Source organism: Catharus ustulatus, chromosome Z, assembly GCF_009819885.2.
Source record: "Catharus ustulatus isolate bCatUst1 chromosome Z, bCatUst1.pri.v2, whole genome shotgun sequence".
NCBI lineage: Eukaryota > Metazoa > Chordata > Aves > Passeriformes > Turdidae > Catharus > Catharus ustulatus.
The window spans coordinates 12,205,228-12,218,081 of NC_046262.2; the positions used below are offsets into that span (position 1 = coordinate 12,205,228).

Here is a 12,854-nt window from a genome sequence, read left to right on the forward strand (position 1 = left end):
GGTCTAATCTAGACCTTTCTTTGGTCATGGGTTTAAAGAATATTATTGCCAACTACTTCTTTGCAGCTAAGTACTTAATTCTACCTCAGTCTTTTAGTGCCTTTTGTGCACTATTCTCATTATCTTTGGATCTTGTTCTTCCTTGTCTTTGACTGCATCTTTTATAGATTTTATCTCCACTACTGCTCCTTTGCTTTCTTTTAAAGAACCACAATCCAATTTGGTACTATCTTCTTTTGCTCTATATATTTCTATCTCTGTATAATCACATCTTCCAACATAAATTCAATTGCTTTTGTGGGTTGATTGACCTGTAAAAGATACATTGTGTTGCACTAAACAAAATAGAGTGAATTTTGCTACACACAGTGCATGCAACTACTTTGCATATGAATTTCTATGAATACTACATTTTGCAGAATAGTGTACTCTGTGCAAATCAGTTCCCCATTTCAGATGTGAAAGTAACTGCTTCTGCAGTATGTTTCTTGAATACATGTCCTAACAAACTTTTTTAGGTAAATTTTTAAAATTTATTTTTCTCTATATTAAACCAATAAATCTTTTCATGACTTCTTAAAGAGTAAGATCATGTTATTTCTAACTAAAAGACCTGATGAAGTGGAAGTTACAGTTCTGGAAGACTTCTGAGTTATTTTGACTGCAGGAGAATGTAGCTGTCATCAACTAGAACAGAGGTGAATTGTAATGTGGGATATATATAGCACAGTTGGATTGGACTGGATGCAGTAAATGAAACAAATTGAAAAGAATCTGTCTTCTGTAGAGGGGTTATCTTTCTGGGTTTTTTTGGTTTGTTTGTTTTAGAACAGTGTAACCATTTAACCCTGAGCTCAAGGATGGGAGTGACTTCATATTTTGATTTTGGTGTTTTGCCGCAGTGTTTTTAAATACAGTCTTCTCCTTAAGTTTATACCATGTACTGTATTTCAGCTAAACTTATATATCCCATCTGTACCTCTTCAATCTAGTGAATGTGGATTTGATGATGACTCTATTCCTGTGCAGCTGAGAAATCTCAGGAAAGATTTCCCAAGCTAGGGAGTCTTCCCAGAAACCTGATTAATTTCCCAGTTGTCTTGCTTGTATGGTGTAATAGGAATTACTGTTCCCAATGAAATTTCATATATATTTTATTTCTCATGGTATTTTGCTATATAGGTGTGTATGAGAAAGAATATGAAATATGTGCCTTCTAATATCTCTTATATCTCTAATATCACAACTACTCCCTCTCATAGAAGTTACGGAATAGAACACTTGAGTGTTCTGATTAATCTGGAGATGCCCAGTTTTTCTGCATGTCAGAAATCATGAATGAAATGGCTAGGGTTCAAGTTTTCCATTTAAGTTGTAAAAAGGACATATTCTCTTTAGAAATACATAAGAGATTACACATTTTAGAAGATTTCTGCAAGTGAATGTCTCTGAATTACCGCAGGACATTTAGATTAAGAAGGAGTCAGTTGCCTAGTGAATAGGGCCATCATTTCTCCTGCATCTGGGTTTCTTGAAAGTACTATTTTTAAACAGTTGACTATACTAGGACATTGTATATTTGAAATACTGAATGGTACCTGTGTTACAGAATTACAGGGTTTTCTGAGTTGGAAAGAGACTCATAAAGATCATCATGTCCCCCTCCTGGCCCTGCACAGCACAACCCAAGAGTCACAGCATGTACCCAAGAGTGTTGTCTGAACACTTCTTGAACTCTCGCAGCTGCTGTGACAACTTCCATGGGGAGCCTTTTCCAGTGCCCAACCACCCTCAGGGGTGGTTTTCCTAATTCATTTTATCAAGAAGGACTCTATGAGAGACAGTATCAAAAGCTTTATTATATACAAAAAGATAGTATCGAATAGCTTCTCTTGATTAAGTAGACGGGCTACCTTGTTGTAAAAGGAAATCAGGTTTGATAAGATTTTTCTCTCATGAAGTTGTGCTGGTGGTAACTGATGACTGCGTTGTCCTTCTTGCCCTTTTTGAAAACTGTGACAACTTTTGTCAGTTTCCAGTCAACTGGGACCTCTGCAGATTCCCAAGACTGCTTGAAAGTCATCAAGAAAGACTTTGAAATAACATCAGCCAGCTCTTTGAGGATTCTCAAATGAACCTCATGAGGCTCCATAGGTTTGTGGGGATCCACTTGGAGCAGCAGATCCTGCGCAATTTCAGGATTGGCTGGGAGCTGATCATTCTCACAGTCAGTCTGAGACTGCCTTGGTCTGTTAGAAGACAGAGGCAAAGAAAGCTTTAAACATCTTGCCATGTCTCTGACCTCTTGTGAAGTGCCCATCCTTATCCTGTAATGGGCTGATATTATTTCTACAGTGCCCTTAACCATTAATATACTTGGGGGGAAAAAAAGTTACTGTTTTCCCCCATAGTTCTAGGCAGCTTGAACTCCAGCTGAGCTTTGACTGCACAGATTTTCTCCCTGCAGCAGCAAGCAGCATCTCTGTATTCTTCCTATGTCACCTGACCTTGCTTCCACTGGGCATATACCTTTCTTTTTTGCCTTATTTCTAAGAGAAGATGCCTGCTCAGCCAAGCCAGCGTTCTGCCTCACATGATTGATTTCCAGCAGTTGGGAATAGCCTGTTCCTGCCTTAGGAGGTAATGCTTAAAAAGTGACCATCACAGAGCTGGTCAGGAGTAGCAGGAACCTAAAGGAGAAGATGACTAGAAGTGAGTCTTCAATAAGATAAGGAATAGTTGAGTGAACTTTTTCTCCATTAAACTGAAAAAAGAAAACTCAAAAGAAGCCCGCATTATTTCATGTGAGAAAATCTAAATTCTAGGAAAGCAAATTATCTATCTTAAATGATAGATTTCATTCAAACATGCTGTTTTTATTGGGACAATTGTTTTCCATAGGTTAATTTTTCCATGAATTTGTTTCCATGTTTTCATAAGTTTTAAAAGTCTCCATAACACAGTGTTGGTAGATGTATACTAAAGCTTTGAAAAAAAGTACAGTAGTAGGCTGATATATCTTTGAGGCAAGTTTTATTTGGTGGTATTACTATGTGTCTGCATTAAATCATAGTTCCTGTCAGTACTTTTCATGTGTATGTGTAAAGATGATACATATATGTAAGCATCTTTTTGTAGAATTTTTGTTACTTTTGTACATCCATATCTAGAACTTTTCATACACAGTTTTAGGCATCTGAAAGTAATTTCCTCAAGTTCTTTTCTTCCCTAAAGATGTTCGGTGTTGCTAACCTGTAGTCAGGTGTTACCCTCCACTCATTTTGTCTTTTATTTTGTATACAGTGTTTTTGTTTGTTTGATTGGTTTTTTTTTCCCCACATGGTTTTGTGTAAGTCAAATATTCTTGGAGAAGTATAATATTATTCTGTTCCCTTCAGAATTTTCTGGTTTGTCTCTTCAAATGTTTTTCCTGACATTTTATAGAACATTATCGTCATCATTATCAAAATTACTACTAGTACCGCTACTACTACTACTACTACTACTGCTGCTGCTACTGCTGCTGCTGCTGCTGCTGCTGCTGCTACTACTACTACTACTATTATTTGGTGTTGAAGACTTTCTTATTACTTAAAGGGTTTTTCAACATGATGATTATCTATGCCATGTTTTTGGGTTTTTTTTTGTTGAAAGTAATGTGCTGGTTATAGTCTAGGTATTACCCATGGGCTCCGTTAAAATGTAAGCATGAATTCCATGTGAGTTTTATCTTATGATGAAAACTTCTTCAGGTATTTTAACGTTTCCAGTGTAATTTTGAGTAATTTCAAAAATACAGTAATTTCACGACTATAAGGCGCACCCTTTTGACAAAAATTTTCCCCCGGAAGTGCGCCTTATAGTCTGGTGCGCCTTATCTGATGCACACAGTTCAGAAATTTGCCAAACCGGAAGTTAGAGCTGCGAGCCTTGGGGGGAGCCGGCAGGGCCATGGCTGCCAGGTGGAGGCGGGGCGGAGTGGTGGTGGGCACGCCCCGGCCCCGTGCAGGCAGGACGGCTCCTCCACAGGCACGCTCCAGCTCCATGCAGGCAGGACGGCTCCTCCACAGGCACGCCCCGGCCCCGTGCAGGCGGGGCGACCCCCTCACAGGCATAGCCTGGCCCTGTGCAGGCGGGGCAGCCCCTCCAGAGGCACGCCCCGGCCCCGTGGAGGGGGCACGGAGGGGTGGCGGGCATAGCCCGGCCCCGGTGAGGTGGCACGGAGCAGTGGCGGGCATCCCCCGGCCCCGCCAGGTACAGGCAGGCCTGGGGGCCCACGGCACCGCCCCTGCTGGGTACAGGCGGGCCCGGGGGCCAATGGCTGCCAGGTTGAGGCGGGGCCTTGGCCAGCGTGGGGGGAGCTGGGGGCGGAGCCTTGCTGCAAAAAAAATTGCACCCTATAGCCCAGTTGGCCCTATGGTTGTGAAATTACTGTACTTTTGTTTTGTATTTTTTGATAGAACTTTTCAGTACTCTCTTATGTTGATGACTTAATTTTTTGATACCAATCTCTTCGTATCTAAATTAATGTAGTACATTGTCCAGTTAATCTTACATTAATGTTTGAACTCATACAAGTAGATACAATATTTTCACAAATGTGAAATGAATAGAAATAATTTTGAAGGTAAATGATTGTAAATAATTATTTTATATAATTTCTGTTGAAATGCCTTCTGTTACCTTATTTCTCCATGTAGTGATTTGAACACTGTTTATTTTAGTATTTGAAGTACTATTTGTTGTACTATAGAACATTACCATTCTTTAAATAGAGAGTTAAAATAGATTTTCAGTAAAATTCCCGTTTTACTTGTTCTGTGATTTGAGACTAACAGATGAGAACAATAAGCATTAGTATTCTTTCCTCAGAATTTTGTGTAGCTCTGAGATACTGGTTCTGTATATAAAAGAAATGGATTTTGAGAAATTATTTTGGCCTGTTTTGTTACAATAGTATCTTTTTAAAATCTGTGATTTTTAAAAAAAAAATTCAAGTTTATACCCTATTTTCTTCTTCTGTTTTTTTTTTTTCAGAAGAGAAATGTAACTGAGCAATGTGTATATGCAGATGAGCTGTTTTGAATAAACTTAGCATCTTAAGCTGGTGGATGTTAAACACCATTTTGTTACCTTGCTAGAAATATTGTTTGTACTTCTGATTGAAGTCTAGAGTACAATTTTCTTCATAGAAACAAAATTTTTGCAATGAGATGATATGAAGTAAATACTGTAAACTATTTTTTCTCAACTCTGTTCAGTGTTTTATTCAGATTATGTAATTTTATTCCTTCAAAAGTACTAAGACTTTATTCAAGGTAGTGAAATTTCAAAATGAAAATATAGTGAAGATATTTTAGTAAGAAACCAGTGCACTGGGTTGTTTGAGGCTTAGGTTTGGTTTTTTGTTTAACTTTGGTAGCATTTTATGTTTTGGTGACACCCTGAAAGATTATAGAAAAAAGTAAAAAGTTTGAATGATTATGGTTATGGTTTTTTTTTCTTTACAGGTTTCTGCTTTGGGGTTGGATCCTTCAGGTGCTCGTTTGATAACTGGTGGATATGATTATGATGTAAAGTTCTGGGATTTTGCGGGAATGGATGCCTCTCTCCAAGCCTTTCGGTCACTCCAACCTTGTGAATGGTAGGCATGAAGACTGCCTTTTGCACTAAATGTTCCTTGTTAAGCTCCTGGTAGAACGCACAAAAGCCTTGTAAGACAGGTTGTTTAAAAGGCTCTTGAATACCAAGAAATGTGAACCTAAGGCCTTGTCTGCTTGTTTCTTTTCCTGCTTTCAGTGACTTACACATTTTCCCCTTTTAGAAAGCCGTGGGTGAATTTGCCAATGCAATTGTTAATAGCATGTCAGAAAAGGAACCTCTCAAAGACAAGGTGACTATCATAGTTGCAACTGACATTAATTGAATGCACTTTCTATATGTATTCTGCTTATGTAGAACTAAATAAGAGAAGAAGCAGGTTAAAACAATTCACCCTTGTGGGAAGCCTCTCTAGTCTCTGCCAGAATTTCTGAAGGGAAGGGTGATTTATTTAATTTTCATGAAGTCCTCTGTTTCAGAAAGCACCACTCCTTTCCATTTCGGTAATCACTATGTAACAACATAGTGTGAAATACTGTCTTTCTTACAGAAAAAACATGCTTATTTGCATTTATTTCTATGTTTCTGTATATGCAAATTGAAAAGAAAATGTAGGAAGCATTTTTAGAGTTAATTCCCTACTATCCATATTGTTAATTTAGAAAGTAAGTGAAGTGAGTTCATTTAATTATTCCAGAGAACTGGAATACAGAACTGCTTTAACAATTGTGCACACTGAGCTTTCTGAAAAGTGTATTGCATAAAGTCAAACAAAATACAGTGGTTTTAGCAAAGTACTTTCTGATATCTGACTTACATGGTGCAGCTTATAGGGTACCTTGGTATAATTAAAAAAGGGATTGAAATTTATTATACATAGAGTAAGTAGTACTTAGAATGTGTAATCTTAATCATTACTATCTTAAAAAGCTGCAACTGAGTTTCAGTCAGTTTGGAAGGCTAGAAAACATACAACTGACTATAGACATGCCAAAAATCTAGATAATGGAAGATGAGAAGAAGTTAGGACTGTTATCCTGAAGAGGAGCAAAATAGAAAGGGATTCTGCTATTGTGCTGGAGTGTAAAAATTTGGAAGAATAAAAAGTGTGCTTTAATGCATGATGCAATTCCAATTTCTTTGACAGACCTTGACTTCTAATAATAAGCTGGCAAATGACACATTTACTTTGAAAACATAATTAAGTAAACATGCCGCTTAGGAATAAATAAATAAAAGTTTTTAAATGTAAAGTGACATTCAGACTTTTCTGGCATGAGTTTCATTTACATGATTAGTTTGCAGGATATAAATTATATTGTCCTTCCTCTGTTGTAACTGAGCAGAAAGAGCTGACGGTCTTTACTTCCACAGTAGGAAATTATTTTAATGAAGCATTTTCATGTTTAGCAGAAGAGTACATTCAAATGTAGTAGTGCTAAATGTGATGTATAATAATGGTGTAAAATAATAGTGCTAATAATGGTGTAAAATGTGAATGTTGTATGAAAACCACAAGTAGACTGTATACTAATGTTCTATTTCAGGGACAGCTTGCAGATAAATTGGTAAGCTCCTTTAGGCAAAAAACTAATGATAAAAGATGAACTTGACACTGTTCATTTGGTGTGTTGCAAGGATCCCACAAGTATTTTTATATAAATGTTCTATGTGAAATTCTTGAGGTTTGAGTATGTTGATGTATAATTAAAGTACTTAAAACATAAACATGAATAATATTAAAAATAGACTGGTGTGAAATTTGGAAATTGCGGTTACAATGCAAGTCTCATGAATAATGTTGGGGGTCTAAAAAAACTGTTACTCAAATACAACTTTTGTGTCTTTTTCTAAACGTAAAACTGGAACTATATCTCTGGTAAAAAGATCTTTCATGCTGACATTGAGACAAGCTGGTGAACACTATTTGGAATATTATATAACTTGTGTTTTTCCCTATGAAGTTTATTATTGAAGGGCTATTAGCATTCACAGACTTGAATGTCAAAGAATTCTGAGGAGTTCTGGTATGGAAACATAGGTGTTAGGAGAAATCCTGATCTGGAGCCATAAATTAAATTTCATTTTAAAATTAAAGGAGCCTCAGATCAATTCTATATGGTCAAGGCTCCATTTTGTAGCATAATATCAGGTTACTCTGTTAATTTCTCCTTGTATTTGTTATGAAAAGTTAAAAAAAGCAGCCTGACAAAAAGCAAGTACTTTCAATCCATACTTTGGTATTAAAGCCTAAAGCAATTGTAAGGTAAAGATGTTATGTGTGTAGAAAAATATTTGTATGTCATGATTCTACCCATGTCTGCTGTGTTCTGCAGGTCCTGGTACAAAGTGCTGTGCACATTTGGCAGTTATAAACCAAAATGACTTGGATTAATGCTATTATAAGCAACTTTTTTTTGTAACTTTCCCAAGACTTTACCTATAACATTATAAGAACCACAAATATTTTTTTAAAGAGCTGCCTTTACTGTAAAGGCTCACTCTTGGTCATGTTCCAGTAAACAGCAGTAAACTTCTGGGACTTTGCAAATACTCTACTTATAGAAGCAATTTTTAGACAAGATTTTAGAAGTCATATTGCACAGTCGAGAAGGTATGGGTTTGAGTTTTTTTTTAATCAGGTAAAGGTTATGTAAGTCTTTTCTCTAAAACTAATTTTTTCACGTGACTGATTTGATAAATTATTGGTTATGTTCCACTGTGCTAGTTACTGAAAAATCAGTTGCATTTCCTTACTGGGAGAAATTTTTAAGTTGAAAGAAAACCTTGTTCAGATGTGCTCATACAGACCTACTAAGAAGCAATGAGATGACATTGTTTGAGTTAGGAACAGTGTGATGTTAATAGTAATAATGTCTGTAGTTTGACTTTTAGTATTTCAGTGTCTGAAAATAGGGTTTTTTTTCTGTGGACGGGACTTTATGTATTGTGGATTCTTTCAGAAATCAGATTTTGCTTCTCAGCTGTTTACCCAGTGGTCAGATCCTTTTCATGCATGAGACGTGCATCAAGTGAAAATATGTTTTTGTCTGGTTTTTAAATGTTTAATTCTTACATTTCAACAGTGGTAAGTGCAAAATATGAACCTGTGCTTTGGAGATGTTGGCTATTTTCTTGCCAATTTCAGCATTAGAGTATGAGAAATACAACCTAATGGGTACTTCATTCTGTATACCGTACTCAGATGGAGCTTAGGAATATTTTGAGCTTTGAGCAAGAGCACTTGGAAGTACAATTGAAAAAAAAAAATTGATTCCTAAGATGTTTGTTGTAGAAGAACTGAATGTGATGTATTCTTTAGTCTAGGTTTATTAGCTGTCTGCAGAGAATATTCTAGGCTTTAGATATTATTTCTCTTGTGGGTTTCCTATGATTTCTTTCAGTGTTTCCTCTGAGCTTAATGTAGCTGGCTATCTTCTCTTCTAAGAAAGTATTTGTTTTTGCTCTTGAGGATCAGAATATTGTTTCAGACATTGACTGTGATCTATTTTGAAAATTCCCAGATTTGAGTGTCTCTTTCCTATTAAAAATCAACTTAAAATACTCTGTCCAATTTGGCTGCCAGTTAGTATTACATAATAGGATGCTTGAAGCAATTTTTGGCTTTTGAATTGTAATCAGTTTTGCCCAACTTTTTTGAATAAGAAACTTATGCTTAGTTTACATTACTATAAGCAGTGCAGAACTTCAAAGTAAGTATTACAATATTTTAAGTGTTTCGTGTAGTGATTCATGGTTTAGGACAGATTTAGGACAGATTTAACAGATAAGAGCTAATCCTGAGAAAATTATATGAAGTCACTACTGTATAAGAACTGAACTGCTAAAATATTAAGTTACAAGTTGCACAGTTGGTTTCTGGTTTCATCTGAGTGTTAACTTCACTGATGGGAGATAATGTTAAAATGTAGTTTCATGAAGGGTGCTAGGATTTGAATGCACATAGTCATGTTCTTAAACAATGGGAAGATATTTCTTTGAGAATACTTGGATGCCATGAGAATCTAAATCTATCTGGAAATGTTCCAGTCCCATGCTTGAGATTAATCTGGATGCAGAGCTGAAGTATTAATATAAAGTAATGTTACTGTGCATATTCTATTAATATCTGCTGGGATATAAATTCTGGCAGGTGTGAAGTGGATATACTACTTTGCATTCTTTGCTATCCTTGTAATGAAGTATAAGGGATCAAAGAGATATCTACTTCAGATACAGCAAGAGCTGTGAAGTTTGTTCATAAAGCAAGATGCTGAGAGAATAAGCTGAAACTGGAATTGGGTTTTTCATTCATCAGTCAGCTTTGCACTTTCAGTTCATTTTCGTCGTCTTGTTATTCCGTGGTTACTGTTACAGGTTTTCTCAGTCGATGAGAACATGTATGTGAGAACACTGTTGCAAAAAAGGAACGGTCACCTAAGATACAGAAAACTACAGATCTATTGTCATATTTCCAGGGCTGATGGCATTATTTAACTTTATCTTAAAGTTTGATGAAATTGAAGTCCTGACTGTAGAAAAAGTGCAAGAATGCTGATCTGTGACTAATATCCTGGTATGCGAGGTATAATGAAGTTCTATGTATGACTACAAAAGTCTTTTATAGTAACTTACAGATTATTGTAATTCCACATTTTACTTCTGGGAAGATGAAAAAGAATTTTTAGCTCTAGATAGTTAAATCTGACACATACTTCTTTTCCATTGGAGTTATAATAACATTCTTAAAGAAATATGTTTGCCAGAAATGACATTTTACGTGTTTGATGAGCTGTGTGTGATTAAAAGAAACATGACACACATATGCACAGACAGTGGAATAAAAAACTTTATTCCATTAGTAAAAGATTTTCTGCGTCCCACCTCTTTGATACAGGAGTGTATATAGATCTGTTTCCACAATATGGTTTTTCACAATTGACACTTTCGTTTTAGTGCAGGTTTATAGCAACGTTAACTGAAGTGTTTTATTTCTCCTATTTTTTGTCTTTCTTCTTTCTTTGTAGTCACCAAATCAAGTCTTTACAGTATAGCAGCACGGGAGATGTCATTCTCGTTGTCTCTGGCAACTCTCAGGCAAAAGTTCTTGACAGAGATGGCTTCCCAGTGATGGAATGCATAAAGGGAGACCAGTACATTGTGGATATGACAAACACAAAGGTAAAGTCAAGGGCTGGAGGTTTCAAGTCAGGGGCTGGGAGTGGTTTACTTGTATGCTGTAAGACTAATAAGCAACAATGTGTATATTTTTAATGGTAGTTAAAAAGGCAGATGTAGAAGGGTTCATTCATAGTTTTGAAGTGCTTTGACTACCATTGGCTGTGTTTTGACCACTGTGCCCTTGTATTTCCGCAAACTTTGATACAATGGTTCTATTTATCTAGATGATTTAAATTCAGGTCAGTTTTTAAAATAGCTTAAGCCTAAAAAGTAATGATAAAATCTAAAACTCAGATTGATGATAAAATTGATCTACTTATTTCTTGTAAAGTGTATTGCCAAGTAACTGGGCTAAACACTGTTTTGCCTAAAGCTGTTCTTGTCAGATGACTATTTCTTTTGGCTAGTGATGCATATATAAAACCATCAAATAACATCTGCTTTAGTTCTAGTTTGCTTAAAAATAATTTAGATTTTCTTTCTCTTGTAAATGTCTAGAATTCCACTATACTGTGGTCCAGCAGTCAAAATGCTAAAATATTTGTTGTTTTGCCTCGTTAACTTTTCAGTATTTCTCTCCTTGTTTGTGCTTAAAACAAACTGAAGTCATTCCAGCATTGCAGGAGTAGTTTCCAAATTTCTCTTTGAACGTAGTCAATGAGCATGTGCCTGTACTTTAAAGAAGTAAAGTGAATTGGACAATATATAGTCCAGAAATGTAGTTAGATTTATAGTCACCATAATGGCAGTTGCTTACTTTGCATAAAACACTCACCTTCTGTTTTTTTCAATTTTAGAAAAAGACAATTGACTAGTCAAAATGCAACTTCAGTATTTTATGAAGGACTCATCTGAGGTTAAACCCATCTTTACTCTAAAATTCTGTTTCCTCAGTTTTCTCCAACAGGATCTTTGGCTAGTGTAGAATGACATTGGTGTATTGTGTCACCCTAGTAGTTACTATTTCTTCTGTTATTTTTCTGTAGCTTTAAAAAGTTTGGGACACTGTAGTGACACCTATTATTTCATCCTTTCTCTGCATTACAGTTCTCCCAAGAGAAAAAATCTATGCCATTTTATGAAAGAATAAAGAAGTAGAAGAATGTCAGGGTTTTTCTAATTCAGAGATGAAAACAAGCAAGAATGAAATGGACAGAGTATCTAGAATGTGTTAAATTATTCTGATGTCAGTCTGAAGAGTCTGATTTGTCTCTCAGCTTTTATGTGATTCCACTTGAAAGATTTGGAGTAAAAGTTGTAAAACCTTGTAAGATAGCTTACAAGGCCTCTAAGACCTCTCCGTTTATTTCTTTAGGGTCACACAGCAATGCTCAATTCAGGCTGTTGGCATCCAAAGATAAAGGAAGAATTTTTGACATGTTCTAATGATGGGTAAGTATTGAAGTTTATATTTGAAATTTTTTGAGAGGCTTGTTTAGCTTTTGTGTTTTACTGTGCCTTAATTTACTTTAAATACAATTTTAAAAAAATCTTTAGTGAGTACTTAATACAGTGAGATCTGGAAGCAAATATTATATTTGTTTTGCCCCTAGATAATAAATGTATTTTGTTTGTATTATTATAGTTCTGTTACTTAAAATTATTTCTGATATTTCGTGAAAGTTGTTGGTTCATTGTTTTTACTGATGTTGCAAATATTCAATCTCCTTTACTCCAGAGTGACAATAAGGATTGTATTTCCCATCTAATATATCTGTAGAGTGGTCCACTGTAAAAAGAAGACTTCAATTATCAATTACTTTAAATAACACGGTTTGTTTTCTTTTTCCCCTAAAAGAGACTGACTTATTGGTTTAACATATGGGTACATGAAAATACTGTTTTAGGAGGAAAACTCACAGTTTCTGATAAGACTGTGAAGAGGAGGAGACTGAATACTTCATTGTGCTTTGTGGAGAAATTAAGTTTTGAAAATGCACTTAAGCTAACTGTATGTTGTTCCAGATTGTGAGCACGGAGGTACTACTTCCCTAATAGGAATTATTATTAAATGCTAGAATCAGTACTTTAGACAGTTTGTTGATTGTTTTGAATGCAGTTAGACATCAGCA

At 35.7% G+C, this 12,854-nt stretch overlaps 1 protein-coding gene across 1 annotated transcript in view; it reads left to right on the top strand.

Moving 5' to 3' along the window:
* Positions 1–12,854, top strand: part of WDR70 (WD repeat domain 70) — a 127,226-nt gene that overhangs the window by 32,325 nt on the left and 82,047 nt on the right. Inside the window, exons 7-9 of the mRNA XM_033085319.2 lie at positions 5,511–5,644; positions 10,629–10,782; positions 12,098–12,174. Coding sequence (XP_032941210.1) covers positions 5,511–5,644; positions 10,629–10,782; positions 12,098–12,174 — 365 coding nt within the window. The remainder of the gene's footprint in view (positions 1–5,510; positions 5,645–10,628; positions 10,783–12,097; positions 12,175–12,854) is intronic.